The sequence below is a fragment of the Alexandromys fortis genome, unplaced genomic scaffold, assembly GCF_014885135.2.
Source record: "Alexandromys fortis isolate MF-2015 unplaced genomic scaffold, M_Fortis_MF-2015_v1.1 scaffold_150, whole genome shotgun sequence".
In the NCBI taxonomy this organism is placed as follows: domain Eukaryota; kingdom Metazoa; phylum Chordata; class Mammalia; order Rodentia; family Cricetidae; genus Alexandromys; species Alexandromys fortis.
This window is the reverse complement of record NW_026068027.1, coordinates 2,069,268-2,084,428: the sequence shown is the minus strand read 5'-3', so window position 1 is coordinate 2,084,428 and position 15,161 is coordinate 2,069,268. Positions and strand designations below refer to the sequence as shown.

The window sequence follows — 15,161 nt, the reverse complement described above, 5'->3', positions numbered from 1 at the left end:
AACTGCCTTTTGAAATTTCCTGCTTCATGGAAATGTCTCTGGATACTATGGGCCTGAAGGCTGAAGACTGATGCCCCAACGGTACAGAGGAATTTTGGGTGACTGTACAGGCAGCGAGATGTCTCTGTCATTTCTAGAGTTTTGAAAGTTGCTTACTTTTTGTTTGCTTAGGCAATATTGAATTCTTCTGGAGTCTTTGATAGAGTTGAAGAATAGTTAGTTATAGTTTTCCTTAGTTATGATAAAGATAAAATAGATGTAAATATTGTAATTTTTACTTGATAACTGTTTTGTTATATGTAATTTTGCTATGTTAAAGTTAAAGCCTTCCTTTTTTTGTTTAAACAGAAAAAGGGGAAGTGATGTGGGAGTGTCATATATCAATCTGTTGATTTCATTGGCTAAGCAATAAAGAAACTGCTTGGCCCTGATAGGCTAAAACATAGGTGGGTGGAGTAAACAGAACAGAATGCTGGGAGGAAGAGAAAGTGAGCTCAGAGACGCCATGCTCCCCTCTCCAGGGCAGACGCTATAGCTCTGCTCTCTGAGGCAGACGGTGATGCAGCCAGCCACCAGGTGGGGTATGCTACATGGATTATTAGAAATGGGTTAAGAGGCTGCAACTAATGGGCCAGGCAGTGTTTAAAAGAATACAGTTTGTGTGTTGTTATTTCGGGGCATAAGCTAGCCAGGCGGCCGGGGTGCTGGGGACGCAGCCCTGCCACTCTTATTACAACAGGGGAGTGTTAAGGCTATTCTTCACTTTGGCTCTGAGTAAGCAAAGTGTCTCCACTGTCTTTGACATCTGTAAGTGAGATATCTTTGGAATATACCACCTGGCCCTAAGTTGGCACAGTTTCTTTTTGGCCTTTGACAAGATATGTTTTGGAAAAGACAATTTGACCTCGCCTGGGTTCCTGCCTTTCCTTCCGTCTGTCTCTTCACCCTGCTATATCCTTTGTTGTACAGAAGCAGGACAACTGATGTCCTATGCAGGGAGCCTTTGCCTAAGCCTACATCTTGAGATGTCTTATTAATTTTTATCTGTAACCATTGCAGGGTTCCAGGCCTCACAGTGAGGTGTTTAGTCCATTTAGACTCTATTTTATAGTCATTTTTACTCAGAACGGCTATAGATCTAGCTGCATTCCTCTGCACATTGATGCCTAGTTTTTCCAGTACAGTTTGTTGAAGAGCCCAGCTTCCTCTGTGCTGTGATTTTGGTGGAAAGTCAGGTGGCCACAGCTGTGTGGATTTATACTTGTGATTCTCTTGAGTGTTCTTTGATCAATGTGCCTGCTTTTGTGCTTTTAGCATGCGCTGTAGTGCAGCCTGAAGACAGGTACAGTGATGTCTCCAACATTATTCTTTTTCCTTCAGGATTGCTTTGGGTGTTTTGTGCTTCTTTATACATTTTGAGATTTTTTTTTGTCTATTTTATGAACCACCTTGGAATTTTTATGAGATTGCATTAATCTATCGACATTTAGGATCTTTATATGAGACTTTATTTTTCTGTTTCATATCAGATTTTCCCTCTTGAATGTTCACTGATATCTCTGCTGCCTTCAGGATGCAATGACACTATGCAGTACTTACGATGTTTCTTTTAGGTATAAAATTTCCATGCAGCTCTTTACATCTTTCTTTGTTGATGGTTTACATATTTTTTTATTTTTATTGAGCCATACATTTTTCTCTGCTCCCCTCTCTGCCTCTCACTTCCCCATTTCAACCCTCCCCCAAGGTCCCCATGCTTTCAATTTACTCAGGAGATCTTGTCTTTTTCTACTTCCCATGTAGATTAGATCTATGTAAGTCTCTCTTAGTGTCCTCATTGTTTTCTAAGTTCCCTGGGATTGTGGTTTGTAGGCTGGCTTTCTTTGCTTTATGTTTAAAAACCACTTATGAGTGAGCACATGTGATAATTGTCTTTCTGTGTCTAGGTTACCTTACTCAAAATAATGTTTTCTAGCTCCATCCATTTTTCTGCAAAATTCAAGATGTCATTATTTTTTTCTGCTGTGTAGTACTCGATTGTGTAAATGTACCACATTTTCCTTATTCATTCTTTGGTCGAGGGGCATTTAGGTTGTTTCCAGGTTCTAGCTATGACAAACAAAGCTGCTATGAACACAGTTGAGCACATGTCCTTGTGGCACGATTGAGCATCCTTTGAATATATACCCAAAAGTGGTATTACTGGATCTTGAGAAAGGTTGTTTCCTAATTTTCTGAGAAATCACCAAACTGACATCAAAAGGGGCTGTACCAGCTTGCACTCCCACCAGCAATGCAAAAGTGTTTCCTTTTCCCCACAACCTCTCCAGCATAAGTTGTCATCTGTGTTTTTGATTTTTCCCTTCTTTTTTATTGCTTTATAAATAATACCATTCAAAATTTCCACTTCCCCCCTCTTCCCATTTCCCTCCTGCTCCCCTACTCGCCCTTCCCCCTCCCACCCCCCAGATATAAGAGCAGGCAGGATACCCTACCCTGTTGGAAGTCCAAGGTCTTCCCCCCTCCATCCAGGCTTAGGAAGGTATGCATCCAAACAGACTAGGATCCCAAAAAGCCAGTACTTGCAGTAGAGACAAATCCCAGTGCCATTATCATTGGCTTCTCAGTCAGCCCCAATTGTTAGCCACATTAAGAGGGTCCAGTTTGATCACATAGTCTTTCAGTCTCAGTCCAGCTGGCTTTGTGCGCTCCCATTAGATCAGTCACACTGTCTCAGTGGGTCGACCAACCCCTCACAGTCCTGACTTCCTTGCTCATATTCTCCCTCCTTCTGCTCTTCAAGTGGACCTTGGGAGCTCACTCCAGTGCTCCAATGTGGGTCTCTGTCTCTATCTCCATCTGTCACTGGACAAAGGTTCTATGGTGATATTTAAGATAGTCAGCAGTCTGACTACAGGACAAGGTCAGTTCAGGCACCCTTTCCTCCACTGACCAGGGTCCTAGCTGGGGATATTTCCTTGGACACCTGGGAACACCCTCTAGAGCCAAGCCTCTTGCCAACCCCAAAATGGCTCACTTAATTAAGATATCTTCTTTCCTGCTCCCATATCCGTCCTTCCTCCATCTCAACCATCCCACTCCTCCAAGCTCTCCCTAATCCTCCCCTTCTCTCTTTTCTCTCCCCCTCTCCCCATTCACCCACCCCATCCCACCCCCATGATCCCAACATTTGCCTGGCGATCTTGTCTGCTTCCAATTTCCAGGAGGATCTATATATGTTTTCCTCTGGGTTCACCTTATTTCTTAGCTTCTCTAGGACATGAACTATAGGCTCAATGTCCTTTGTTTATGGCTAGAATTCACTAAAGAGTGAGTACATACCATATTCATATTTTTGGGTCTGGGTTATCTTACTCAGGATAATGTTTTCTATTTTCATCCATTTGCAAGCAAAATTCAAGATGTCATTTTTTTCCCACTGAGTAGTACTCTAATGTGTAGATGTGCCACACTTTCTTTATCCATTCTTCCATTGAGGGGCATCTAGATTGTTTCCAGGTTCTGGCTATGAAAAATAATGCTGCTATAAACACAGTGGAACAAATGCTTTTGTAGTATGATTGGGCATCTCTTGGGTATATTCCCAAGAGTGGTATTGCTGGGTCCTGAGGTAGGTTGACTCCCAATTTTCTGAGAAACTGCCACACAGATTTCTAAAGTGGTTGCACAAGTCTGCATTCCCACCAGCAATGGATGATTGTTCCCCTTCCTCCACATCCTCTCCAGCATAGGCTATCATTGGTGTTTTTGATTTTTTCCATTCTGACAGGTGTAAACTGGTATCTCAAGGTTGTTGTGATTTGCATATTTCCCTGCTCGCTAAGGAAGTTGAACAGGTCCTTAAGTATCTTTTGGCTATTTGAACTTCTGTTGAGAATTCTCTGCTTAGTTCAGTACTCCATTTTTAATTGGGTTATTTAGACTTTTAATGTCTGGTTTCTTGAGTTCTTTATATATTTTGGAGATCAGACCTTTGTCTGATGTGGGGTTGGTGAAGATCTTCTCCCATTCAGTAGGATGCCTTTTTGTCTTAATGACAGTGTCCTTTGCTTTACAGAAGCTTCTCCGTTTCAGGAGGTCCCATTTGTTAATTGTTGCTCTTATTGTCTGTGCTACTGGGATTATACATAGGAAGTGGTCTCCTGTGCCCATGTATTTCAGGCTTCTTCCCACTTTCTCTTCTATCAGGTTCAGTGTGGTCGGATTTATATTGAGGTCTTTAATCCATTTGGACTTGAGTTTTGTGCATGGTGATAGATATGGATCTATTTTCATTCTTCTACGAGTTGACATCCAGTTATGCCAGCACCATTTGTTAAAGATGCTTTCTTTCTTCCATTGTATAATTTTAGCACCTTTGTCAAAAATCAGGTGTTCATAGGTTTGTGGATTAATATCCAGGTCTTCCATTTGATTCCATTGGTCAATGTCTCTGTTTTTATGCCAATACCAAGCTGTTTTCACTACTGTAGCTGTGTAATAGAGTTAGAAGTCAGGGATGGTAATGCCTCTGGTAGTTCTTTTATTGTATAAGATTTTTTTTGGCTATCCTGGGTTTTTTGTTTTTCCATACAAATTGATTATTGTTCTCTCAAGGTCTGTGAAGAATTTTGTTGGGATTTTGATGGGGATTGCATTGAATCTATATCTATGCCTTTGGTAGAATTGCCATTTTTACTATGTTGATCCTACCAATCCAAGAACATGGGATATCCTTCAATTTTTCTGGTATCCTCTTCAATTTCATTATTCAAAGACTTAAAGTTCTTGTCAAATAGATCTTTCACTTGGGGTTAGTGTTACCCCAAGATACTTTATGCTACTTGTGGCTATCGTGAAAGGTGATGTTTCTCTGATTTTCTTCTCTACTTCTTTATCCTTTGTGTATAGGAGGGCTACTGATTTTTTTGGAGTTGATCTTGTATCCTGCCACATCACTGAAGATATTTATCAGTTGTAGAAGTTCCTTGGTAAAATTTTTGGGGTCACTTATGTACACTACCTTATCATCTGCAAATAACGAAAGTTTGACTTCTTCCTTTCCAATTTGAATCCTCTTAATCTCCTTATGTTGTCTTACTGCTATTGCTAAAACTTCAAGAACTATGTTGAAGAGATATGGAGAGAGCAGACAGCCTTGTCTTGTTCCTGATTTTTGTGGAATCGCTTTGATTTTCTCTCCATTTAATTTGATGTTAGCTGTTGGCTTGTTGTATATTGCTTTTATTATATTTAGATATGATCCTTGTATCTCTAATATCTCCAAAGCTTTTTATCATAAAAGGGTGTTGAATTTTGTCAAATGACTTTTCAGCATCTAATGAAATGATCAAATGTTTTTTTTCTTTCAGTTTATTTGTATGATGGATTACATTGATAGATTTTTGTATGTTGAACCAGCCCTGGGATGAAGCCTACTTGATCATAATGGATGATTTTTTGATGTGTTCCTAGATTCAGTTTGCCAGTATTTTATTGAGAAATTTTGCATCAATGTTCATGAGTGAGATTGGTCTGTAATTCTCTTTCTTGGTTGAGTCTTTGTGTGGTATTTGTATCAGGGTAACTGTAGCTTCATAAAAAGAGTTTGGCAATGACTCTTCTGTTTCTTTTATGTGGAACATATTAAGGAGTATAGGTATTAGCTCTTTTTGGAAGGTCTGGTAGAATTCTTCACTAAAACCATCTGGTCCTGGGCTTTTTTTTGGTTGGGAGGTTTTTAATGACAGCTTCTATTTCCTTGCAACTTATAGGTCTATTTAAATTTTTCTCCTGGTCTTGATTTAAGTTTGGTATATGGTATTTATCCAAAAACATGTCCATTTATTTTACAGTTTCCAATTTTGTGGCATACAGGCTTTTGTAGTAAGACCTAATGATTCTTTGAATTTCCTCAGTGTCTGTTGTCATGTCCCCATTTCCTTTCTGAGCTTGTTATTTTGGGTGTTCTCTCTCTGCATTTTGATTAGTTTGGATGGGGTTTGTCAATCTTATTGATTTTCTCAAAGAACCAGCTCTTTGTTTCATTGATTCTTTGGATTGTTTTCTGTGTTTCTATTTTGTTGATTTCAGCCCTCAGTTTGATTACTTCCAGTCTTCTACTCCTCCTGGGTGAGTCTGCTTCTTTTTCTCTAGAGCTTTCGGGCGTGCTGTTAAGTCTCTAATGTGAGCTTTCTCCATTTTCTTTATGTGAGCACTTAGAGCTATGAACTTTCCTCTTAGCAGTGCTTTCACAGTGTCCCATAGGTTTGGGTATGTTGTGTCTTTATTTTCATTGAATTCAAGGAAGACTTTCTTTATTTCTTCCTTGACCCAGGAATGGTTCAGTAGTTGACTGTTCATTTTCCATGAGTTTATAAGCCTTCTGGGGGTGGAATTATTGTTAAATTCTAACTTTACTCCATGGTGATCCAATAAGACACAGGTGGTTACTCCATTTTTTTCTTTTGTATCTGTGGATGTTTGCTTTGTTACCGAGTATGTGATCAATTTTTGAGAATGTTCCACGAGATGCTGAGAAGAATGTATATTCTTATTTGTTTGGGGGGGAATGTTCTATAGATGTCTGTTACATCCATTTGATTCATTACATCTGTTAGTTCTCTTATTTCTCTGTTAAGTTTCTGTCTGGTTGTCCTGTCCATTGGTGAGAGAGGAGTGTTGAAATCTCCTACTATTAGTGTATAGGGTTTGATGTGTGCTTTGAGTTCTAGAAATGTTTCTTTTACATATGTGGATGCTGTTATATTAGGGGCATAGATATTCAGGATTGAGACTTCATCTTGATGAATTGTTCCTATTATGAGTATAAAGTGTCTTTTTCCATGTCTTCTGATTGATTTTAGTTTGAAATCAATTTTGTTAGATATTAGGATAGCCACACCTGCTTGTTTCTTAGGGTTGTTTGATTGGAAAACCTTTTCCCAATCCTTTACTCTGAGGTAGTGTCTGTCTTTGAGGTTGAGGTGTGTTTCTTGTAAACAGCAGAATATTGGATCCTGTTTTCATATCCATTCTCTTAACCTGTGCTTTTTTATAGGTTAATTGAGTCCATTGGTATTAAGTGATATTAATGACCAGTGGTTGTTAACTCTGGTTATTTTTTTGGTGGTAGTGTTTGTGTTTCCAATTTTCGAGTTGTGCTGGTGGAGGGTTGTCAGATGTCTGTGCTATTTGGTGTTGTTGGCTTCCTTGGGTTGTGGCTTTCCTTCTAGTATTTTCTTAAAGGCTGTGTTTGTGGATACATATTGTTTAAATCTGTTTTTGTCATGGAATATCTTGTCTTCTCCATCAATGGTGAAAGAAAGTTTTGCTGGGTATAGTAGTCTGGGCTTGCATCCATGTTCTCTTAGTGTCTGCAGCACATCTATTCAAGACCTTCTGGCTTTCATGGTTTCCATGGTGTAATTCTGATAGGTTTACTTTTACATGTTACTTAACCTTTTTCCTTTGTAGTGCTTAATATTCTTTCTTTATTCTGTATGTTTTGTGCTTTGATTAGTATATGGCAAAAGGATTTTTTTAAATCTAGTCTATTTGGTGTTCTGTAAGCTTCTTGTACCTTCATAAAAATATTCTTCTTTCAGTTTGGAAAGTTTTCTCCTATAATTTTTTTGAATATATTTTCTGGGCCTTTAAGCTGGAATTCTTCTATTTCTACCCCTATTCTTTCTTCTTCTTCTTCTTCTTCTTCTTCTTCTTCTTCTTCTTCTTCTTCTTCTTCTTCTTCTTCTTCTTCTTCTTCTTCTTCTTCTAAAAAGAAGTAAATTCTTTTATAATTTTAAATGTTTATTTATTTCTTATGTATACAGTGTTCTGCCTGCATGTCAGAAGAGGGCACCAGATCTCTTTATGGGTGGTTGTAAGCCACCATATTGGTGGTGAGAATTGAACTCAGGGCCTCTGGAAGAGCAACCAGTGCTCTGTTAACCTCTGAGTCATCTCTCCAGCCCCTACTCCTATTATTCTTAGGTTTGGTCTTTCCATGGTGTCCCAGTGAAGGCATAAATCACAAACAATCCCACACCAGTTTGGAATTATGATTAATATGGTGGTATTTATTTAAAGGGGAAAAAACTTACAGATCATCGTCCCAGACAACAGCCCTCTGTGCAATCAGGAAGGAGTCTAGTCACTGGAAACAGAGCAGGAAGCAAAGAGAGAGAGAGAGAGGAGGGAAGTGGCCACTTTTTTAAAGAGAGAGACCACGCCCCAATGGGCTGGTATCTCAGTGGCTATTGGCTGGATATGCGGAAGGACTTCTCACAACATCCCAGAGTCCTGGATGTTTTGTGTTAAGAATTTGTTGGATTTTTTGTTTTCTTTGATCAATGTGTCTATTTCCTCTATAGTATCTTCAGCACCTGAGATTCTTTCTTCTACCTCTTGTATTTTGTTGGTTATACTTGTCTCTGTAGTTCCTGTTCTTTTACCAAGATTTTCCATATCCAGCCATCCCTCAGTTTGTGTTTTCTTTATTACCTCCTTTTCGGTCTTCAAGTCTTGAACTGTCTCCTTTACCTGTTTGATTGTTTTTTCTTGGATATCTTTGAGGGATTTATTAATTTCTTCTAACTTTTTGTTTGTCTTCTCTTCCATTTCTTATTTATTTATTTATTTGTTATATATACAATATTCTGTCTGTGTGTATGTCTGCAGGCCAGAAGAGGGCACCAGACCCCATTACAGATGGTTGTGAGCCTCCATGTGGTTGCCGGGAATTGAACTCAGGACCTTTGGAAGAGCAGGCAATGCTCTTAACCACTGAGCCATCTCTCCAGCCCTTCTCTTCCATTTCTTTAAGGGAGTTTTTTACTTCCTGTTTAAGGGTCTCCATCATTTTCATAAGGTTACATTCAAATTCAATTTCTTTTACTTTTTCTGGGTTAAGGTGTTCAAGTCTTCCTATTCCATGTCTGCTGGATTCTGGTGTTATAATGTTGCTTTTCAGGTTGTTGTAGGAATTCTTCCATTGGCGCCTGCCCATCTCTTCTTTCAAATGCGGCCAAGAGAGTCTTGGCATCTTGGTCCAATCTTTGTTGTGGCTGACTGTGTTCTTTGGGGTTTTCTTGGTTTGCTCTCTCTTAGGTCCCCTCAGCACTGGAGCTGGCTCTCAGATCCCCTCTGCCCTGAAGCAGGCTGTGCTGGTGGATCTAAGGATCCCGCAGATGAAAAGGAGTGCTTGGGGGCAAGATGGAATGGGGTAAATAAAGAAAACCAGTAGTGGGGGAGATGCCCCACTGGATGGCCAGACAAGTTTAGGGAATTGGAGCGGGCCTGGACTCCGTTCCCCAGGACCATCTGGCAGGGTAGCCACTCACTCACCACTCCAGATAAATCTCCTTAATACCACCAACCATTTTCTTAAGGATATAATAAGAAGAAAATAACTGGGTCTCAATATCCCATAAATGGATGTATCACAATAAGCATATAAGCCTTGTAGAATATAATCCATAGTATTAGCAAAAAAGTTATTAAAATTCCCAGTCGTAATGTTTTCTGCAATTATATAACTTTCAATTTTATGGATTTATTGATTTATAAAATACTTGTTATGAGGTTCGGTAAGTTGTTTTAGGTGTAATAATCTTTATTGTCCAGCAGGTGTCATGGTTGCAGAGTCGTGACTAATGGCAGCACAACCAGTGGCAGCAGGCACAATCAATCAAGCACCACTTTTGTTTCCCGCCTCAGTGCTGGTTAAATACTGAGAAATATGCTTTGCTTGACAAATTAAAAGCAATTTAATCAATTCTGTACAGAGAGCAAGAAACTCAGAACTCACAAGCAGGGAGCACAAACTGGAAGCTGTGCAAGTCCTCACGCAGCAGGGAACACAGCAGTGGGAGGGGGAAGGTGCAGGAGCTTGGGAAATTTCCAAAGTCGCCACATGCAGTAGCTCTGCTCTGGTGGCTGTTTTACAGAAACTGCTTAGTAGGTAAAAGCAAGCCAAGTGGGTGTGGTGGGAGACTTTCTGGGCTGTTGACAGGTTAGGCCTTTAAGCCGGTCCACCCAGTAGGTGTGAAGTTCAGATCCACGTGGGAGCTAGACGAAGATGGATGCTAAAGAGAAATCCCACACTAGCTCAGAATTGAGTATAATAGAGGGTTATTTATTTAGGGGTAGACTCACAGATCATAGTCCTCTGCTTGAATGAGGAAGAACAACTGAATCCCACAGCTGGAAGAGAGGGCAACCACGAGCTTTACATTGACATATATAAGAGGCCATGTCTAAGTGGGTGGATAAATTAAAAGCTACTATATGTAGGAATTCCTATAGCAAAAGCTGCATGAACTTTGCAAATTCCTATGCTGTCCCATGGACTTCTGGTCTTGCCAAGTGAGAATCCATTTCCACAGTGCCTTGTTCTGCAGAAACTCATTAGACAGGTAGCCATATGCTGATCTGAGTCTCTACTGCTCTCAGCAGTCTGTCTTGGTTAATGATATATATTGTTTTTCTATATAAATATGTATATATTTATGTAATATGAGAACTTTCTGGCTCTTGATATGGTAAGTTCTATTGTTTGGAGACCCAGACTGTTTGGAAATACATCCTCACTGTTAGAGTGAGTTTTACACTGTTATCCTAACAGAACCTAAGTAGGACAAAGGGGCCCTGACTTTAGTGTCTATGGATGGAGACTGGGGGTTACTTGGCACCTGAGGGTGAGGGGTTCCTGTTGTATCTGGAGATGCAGGAAGTCCCAATTTCCATGTGGTCTCCACATACAGCAGATGATAAATGACTTTATGACATTGTACTTTCATCTCCTTCCTCCCCATAGACAAAGTCTGGAGCTGTTGCCCAAAGGACTGGGAGCCATTTAATTCCCACTGCTACTTCATTTCCACTGAATCGGCATCTTGGAGCAAGAGTGAGGAGAAGTGCTCCAGCATGGGTGCTCATCTGATGGTGGTCCGCAGCCGGGAAGAGCAGGTGCATGCTGGGAGCCAGTGGGGCCTGGGCCCAGCCTGCTGTTTTACTAAGAGGGAGTTTTGTTGACATGGGTGTTGGTGCTGTGGCAGAAGGCTTGCCATCAGGTAGCTGGAAAGGTTGCTTCAGCCTTTGCATTCTACACCTTGCTCCCGCTGCAGTGAACTAAACAACCCACGGGAACCATGGCAACAGAAATGCAGTGCCTGAGGGTGGAGGGAAGGATGGAATGTTTCTGTTTGAAAGACCCGACTGTGATTTCAGCACTCTAAGACTTCCTGTAGTACCAGCCGCCTAACAGAGGAGGGCGCAGAGCTGACTAGGGAAAGGGGATCCAATCAGGAGAGTCAGAGCCAACCATCAGAAATGAAATATCTGCAGTTATGAATGGAGAATGATTTAATCTGTAAAATCCTGTCATGCACAACCTTCAAGAAGGGTGTTGGGGAAGAAAAGAGGGGAGTGAGTCTGAGACGAGAATTCATTATGGCCAGGGACAGAGATCATTTCTGGTGTCATGGAAATCAGGTCTATGAGTGATGACTTTGTGTCCTGGTCAGCCAGGGAAGTGGCACTCCCAGAGGTGGGGGCTCTTCCAGACCTTAATCCACTTTGTCTTCTCTTCTCTGTGTGACCAGAAAAGTTCACAGCATACCTCTAAAATGTGTAATTATTGTGTATTAATCCAAAAATTGAAAACTATTTAAGGGCCTAGAGACATCAACTAGGATTTGATGATTGTGTATTTGCATACATGCATCATATTGAATCTATAATTTTGTGTAGTTGAAATAATTTTTAAAAGATCTTATAAAAATTCTGTAACAGAAAAAGAAACCCTCAATCCAGGCTGAATGCTATGTCTTTCTTTCCTCTTAGGATTTCATCACTAAGATCCTGAACCGTAACACTGCTTATTTTATCGGGCTTTCAGATCCAGGACATCGACAGTGGCGATGGATTGATCAGACACCATACAATAAAAGTGCCACGTGAGTCTAGAGTTACCCAGAGGATTCCGGGTCCTGTGCCATGAGAAGGCTTTAGGGTGTTCCAGCTGTTGGTTATGAACCAAAACAACTCAGTCTTGGTGTGGGTGCTGGGGATGGAGTTACTTTTATCCCTGTTTACTCATCGCAGGAGTCCTGTGAGACACGGGTTGTTGACACTCCCAGGAGAGATGAGGAATTGAATTAGAAGAGTGTAGGATGTTAAGTACCCAGGGTGCCCAGCCAGGTGCTTCCAGATAGGGGGGTTTTATTGTGCTTTCAGTCACTCATCTATTTTCTTAAAAATGGGTTTTGTTTTTACTTTTATTTGTGTGTATAAATGTGTCTTTCTGTGAATACGCACCATGTGTATGTGGTTGTCTATGGAACTCATAAGAGGATGTTGAATCCCCTCCAGTTGGAGTCAAAGGAGGTATTACCATGCCAATATGAGTGTTGGGAACAGAACGCTCATGTGTTCTAGAAAAGCAGCAAGCATTCTTTTTTTTTTTTTTTTTTTTTTTTTGAGACAGGGTTTCTGTGTGGTTTTGGAGCCTGTCCTGGAACTAGCTCTTGAAGACCAGGCTGGTCTCGAACTCACAGAGATCAGCCTGCCTCTGCCTCCCGAGTGCTGGGATTAAAGGGCAGCAAGCATTCTTAATGTCTGTGCCATCTGTCCAGTTTTCATTAATATAGGAGGAGACTGTTTGTTGGTTCCTGGCTGCTCAAGCCTGAAATAATCATACAGAAATTGTATTAATTAAAACACTGCTTGGCCCATTAGCTCTACTTCTTATTGGTTAACACTTATATCTTAATTTAACCCATTTCTAGTAATCTCTGTATTGCCATATGGCTGTGGCTTACTGGGTAAAGTTTCCAGCATCTGTCTCCAGAGGGGCTACATGGCATCTCTCTGACTCTGCCTCCTTTCTCCCAGCATTCAGTTTAGTTTTCTTCCACCTACCTAAGTTCTGCCCTATCAACAGGCCAAGGCAGTTTTCTTTATTCATTAATGGTAATCATAGCACACAGACAGGAATCCCACATCACATTTATATCTTTATAATAAAAATTAATGTCAATATCATAACTGATTATTCCTCATGTATCAAAAACCTTCAGTTTGATATTGTTATGTGTCATATTTACAATTTATGTAAAACTCTAATATATTAGTATATGCCCATATTCTATCAGATTTCTCTGTGAGAAATAGGTAGTGATGTTATTGTCATTGTCAGATTTCAGAGAAGAAAAATAGGAATCCAGGATTTTAAATTATTTCTTTTAGTTGACAGAAATAAATAGATTATCTGGATATTTTAATTAGCTCTTCAGTTTCTCATTAAAACTGATGTAAAATGACAAAATAATTTTATTAAAACAGGAGAATAAGGAGAGACCCTTTCAGCACATAAATAGGCACATGGAATGATAGTCTCTGGCTGGGTACCAAGACCTAGGGATGAAGTAGCCTTGGGATGTATGCGGGAGAACAGTTAAGTAACAAGCTGAGAGAATATTAAATGTGGCGGGCCCTGTTTTCCAGGAAAAGGTCAGATATGGGTGGTGGAGAACGGTTGATTTGTCTATACTAGAATCTGATTTCCACAGATTCCAACCTCATCCCCAGGCTTGCTTACTCTTGCTTTCTCTTTCCCAGCATTACTGTGGAAACGCCTGATGCTCTTTCCTCCCTTGCAGGTTCTGGCACCCAGGTGAGCCTAACAATGACCACGAACAATGTGCTATAATAAATGTTTGGCATAATAATTGGGGCTGGAATGACATCTCTTGCAGTGCTAAACAGAAATCAGTTTGTCAGATGACGAAAATATACTTATAAATCAAGAATTCTTCATGGAGACTGCATTTTTATCCACCATTACAAAGACACTTGGAAAGTTCTTATGTGGAAGAGATGTCCACATAATTTTAGGTAGGCAGCCAACAGTTATACATATGATAATACTGGTCCACATATATACTTATTTATTGATCTATTCACTCATTACTCTTATATAATGAGAATATCTTATATGCCAGAGACTATACAGGATCCCCTCTGTGCATAGTGGAATCACATCAGCTTCTCTGTCTATTCTTAGATTCCTAGAGTCTTATTGATAACAGAATTGCATGATGTGGTCCCTCTACCCATCCCTCTCTCTATTGGACTCCTCTGTCTTTGGATTTATTGATGTATAATTGACAAATAAATCATGTATATTTACATTACACTATCTTGAGTTTACATGGAAATGCATTGGGCAATGACTACCACAATCGGGTTAACAACACCCTCTGTTACATAACACAGGTGCCTGGTGTGTGTGTGTGTGTGTGTGTGTGTGTGGTGTTAGGACATTTAAGATCTTAAGCAAGTTCAGACAGACAGGGTGACATTGTTACCTATTGTCACTTTGATCCCCAGTGCTTACTCATATTTCCTCTGGTGGTTTGTGCCCTTCCAACAGCATTTTTATGTCTCCCAATACCTGCACTACCAAGACCTCGGATCCAATGGCTAGTGTGTGGGGATACTATGGGTGGTGTGAGGCTGATGAGGGCCTCTAACAGGTGGCTGATTGCTGTTGTCCGTAGGACCGAACAGTGACAAGTACAGCTCACAGGTTTCTAGGCTAACTCATGGGAGTATCCCAGTGAGAAAAGCCGATTTGCAATATTGGGGATGCTTCTCTTCTGAATAGTCGCTGTCATTTCTGTAAAACCCTTGTGAAACCATCGCATTTCCCCCTTCATTCTGAAAGACCCAGCAGTGTACTAATCAGTTGTTGAGATTAATTGTTTTCTGTCCTGCAAACTGGATGACTTCCCCACACTGTGGGACCTGGTGTGAAAGTATTCACTCAGTCAAAGAAACCGTTGTTCTCGTATTCAAATCAACATAAAGCAAGCCTCCCCACAGTTAACTTTTATGGCAGAATGTTCAGCAGGAGAGGAGCCTTGCAAATAGACCACAGAAGAACCTCAAAAGATAGGCACTTAGGAGAGACATCATGTCTTCCCTAACTGATAAGCAGGACCAGGTGTCCCTGAATTCTCTAACAGCTGACTCAGGAGAGCGCAAGCCTACTGGCCTTTGCTCTACCCTAACACGCTATTAATATTTTGTACTTACCTTCACCTAGGTTTCATTCAACACAAAATCTTAGTCTAGGAAATCAACTGTTTGCGTCTTTG

At 40.4% G+C, this 15,161-nt stretch overlaps 1 protein-coding gene across 1 annotated transcript in view; it reads left to right on the top strand.

Annotated features, from left to right (window-relative positions):
* The window catches only part of LOC126514844 (C-type lectin domain family 4 member A-like), a 22,372-nt gene extending 8,375 nt beyond the window's left edge, over positions 1–13,997 (top strand). Inside the window, exons 5-7 of the mRNA XM_050164039.1 lie at positions 10,817–10,968; positions 11,845–11,957; positions 13,662–13,997. Of these exons, the coding sequence (XP_050019996.1) occupies positions 10,817–10,968; positions 11,845–11,957; positions 13,662–13,803 (407 nt within the window). The 3' untranslated portion in view covers positions 13,804–13,997. The remainder of the gene's footprint in view (positions 1–10,816; positions 10,969–11,844; positions 11,958–13,661) is intronic.
* The last annotated feature ends 1,164 nt before the right edge of the window (positions 13,998–15,161 follow it).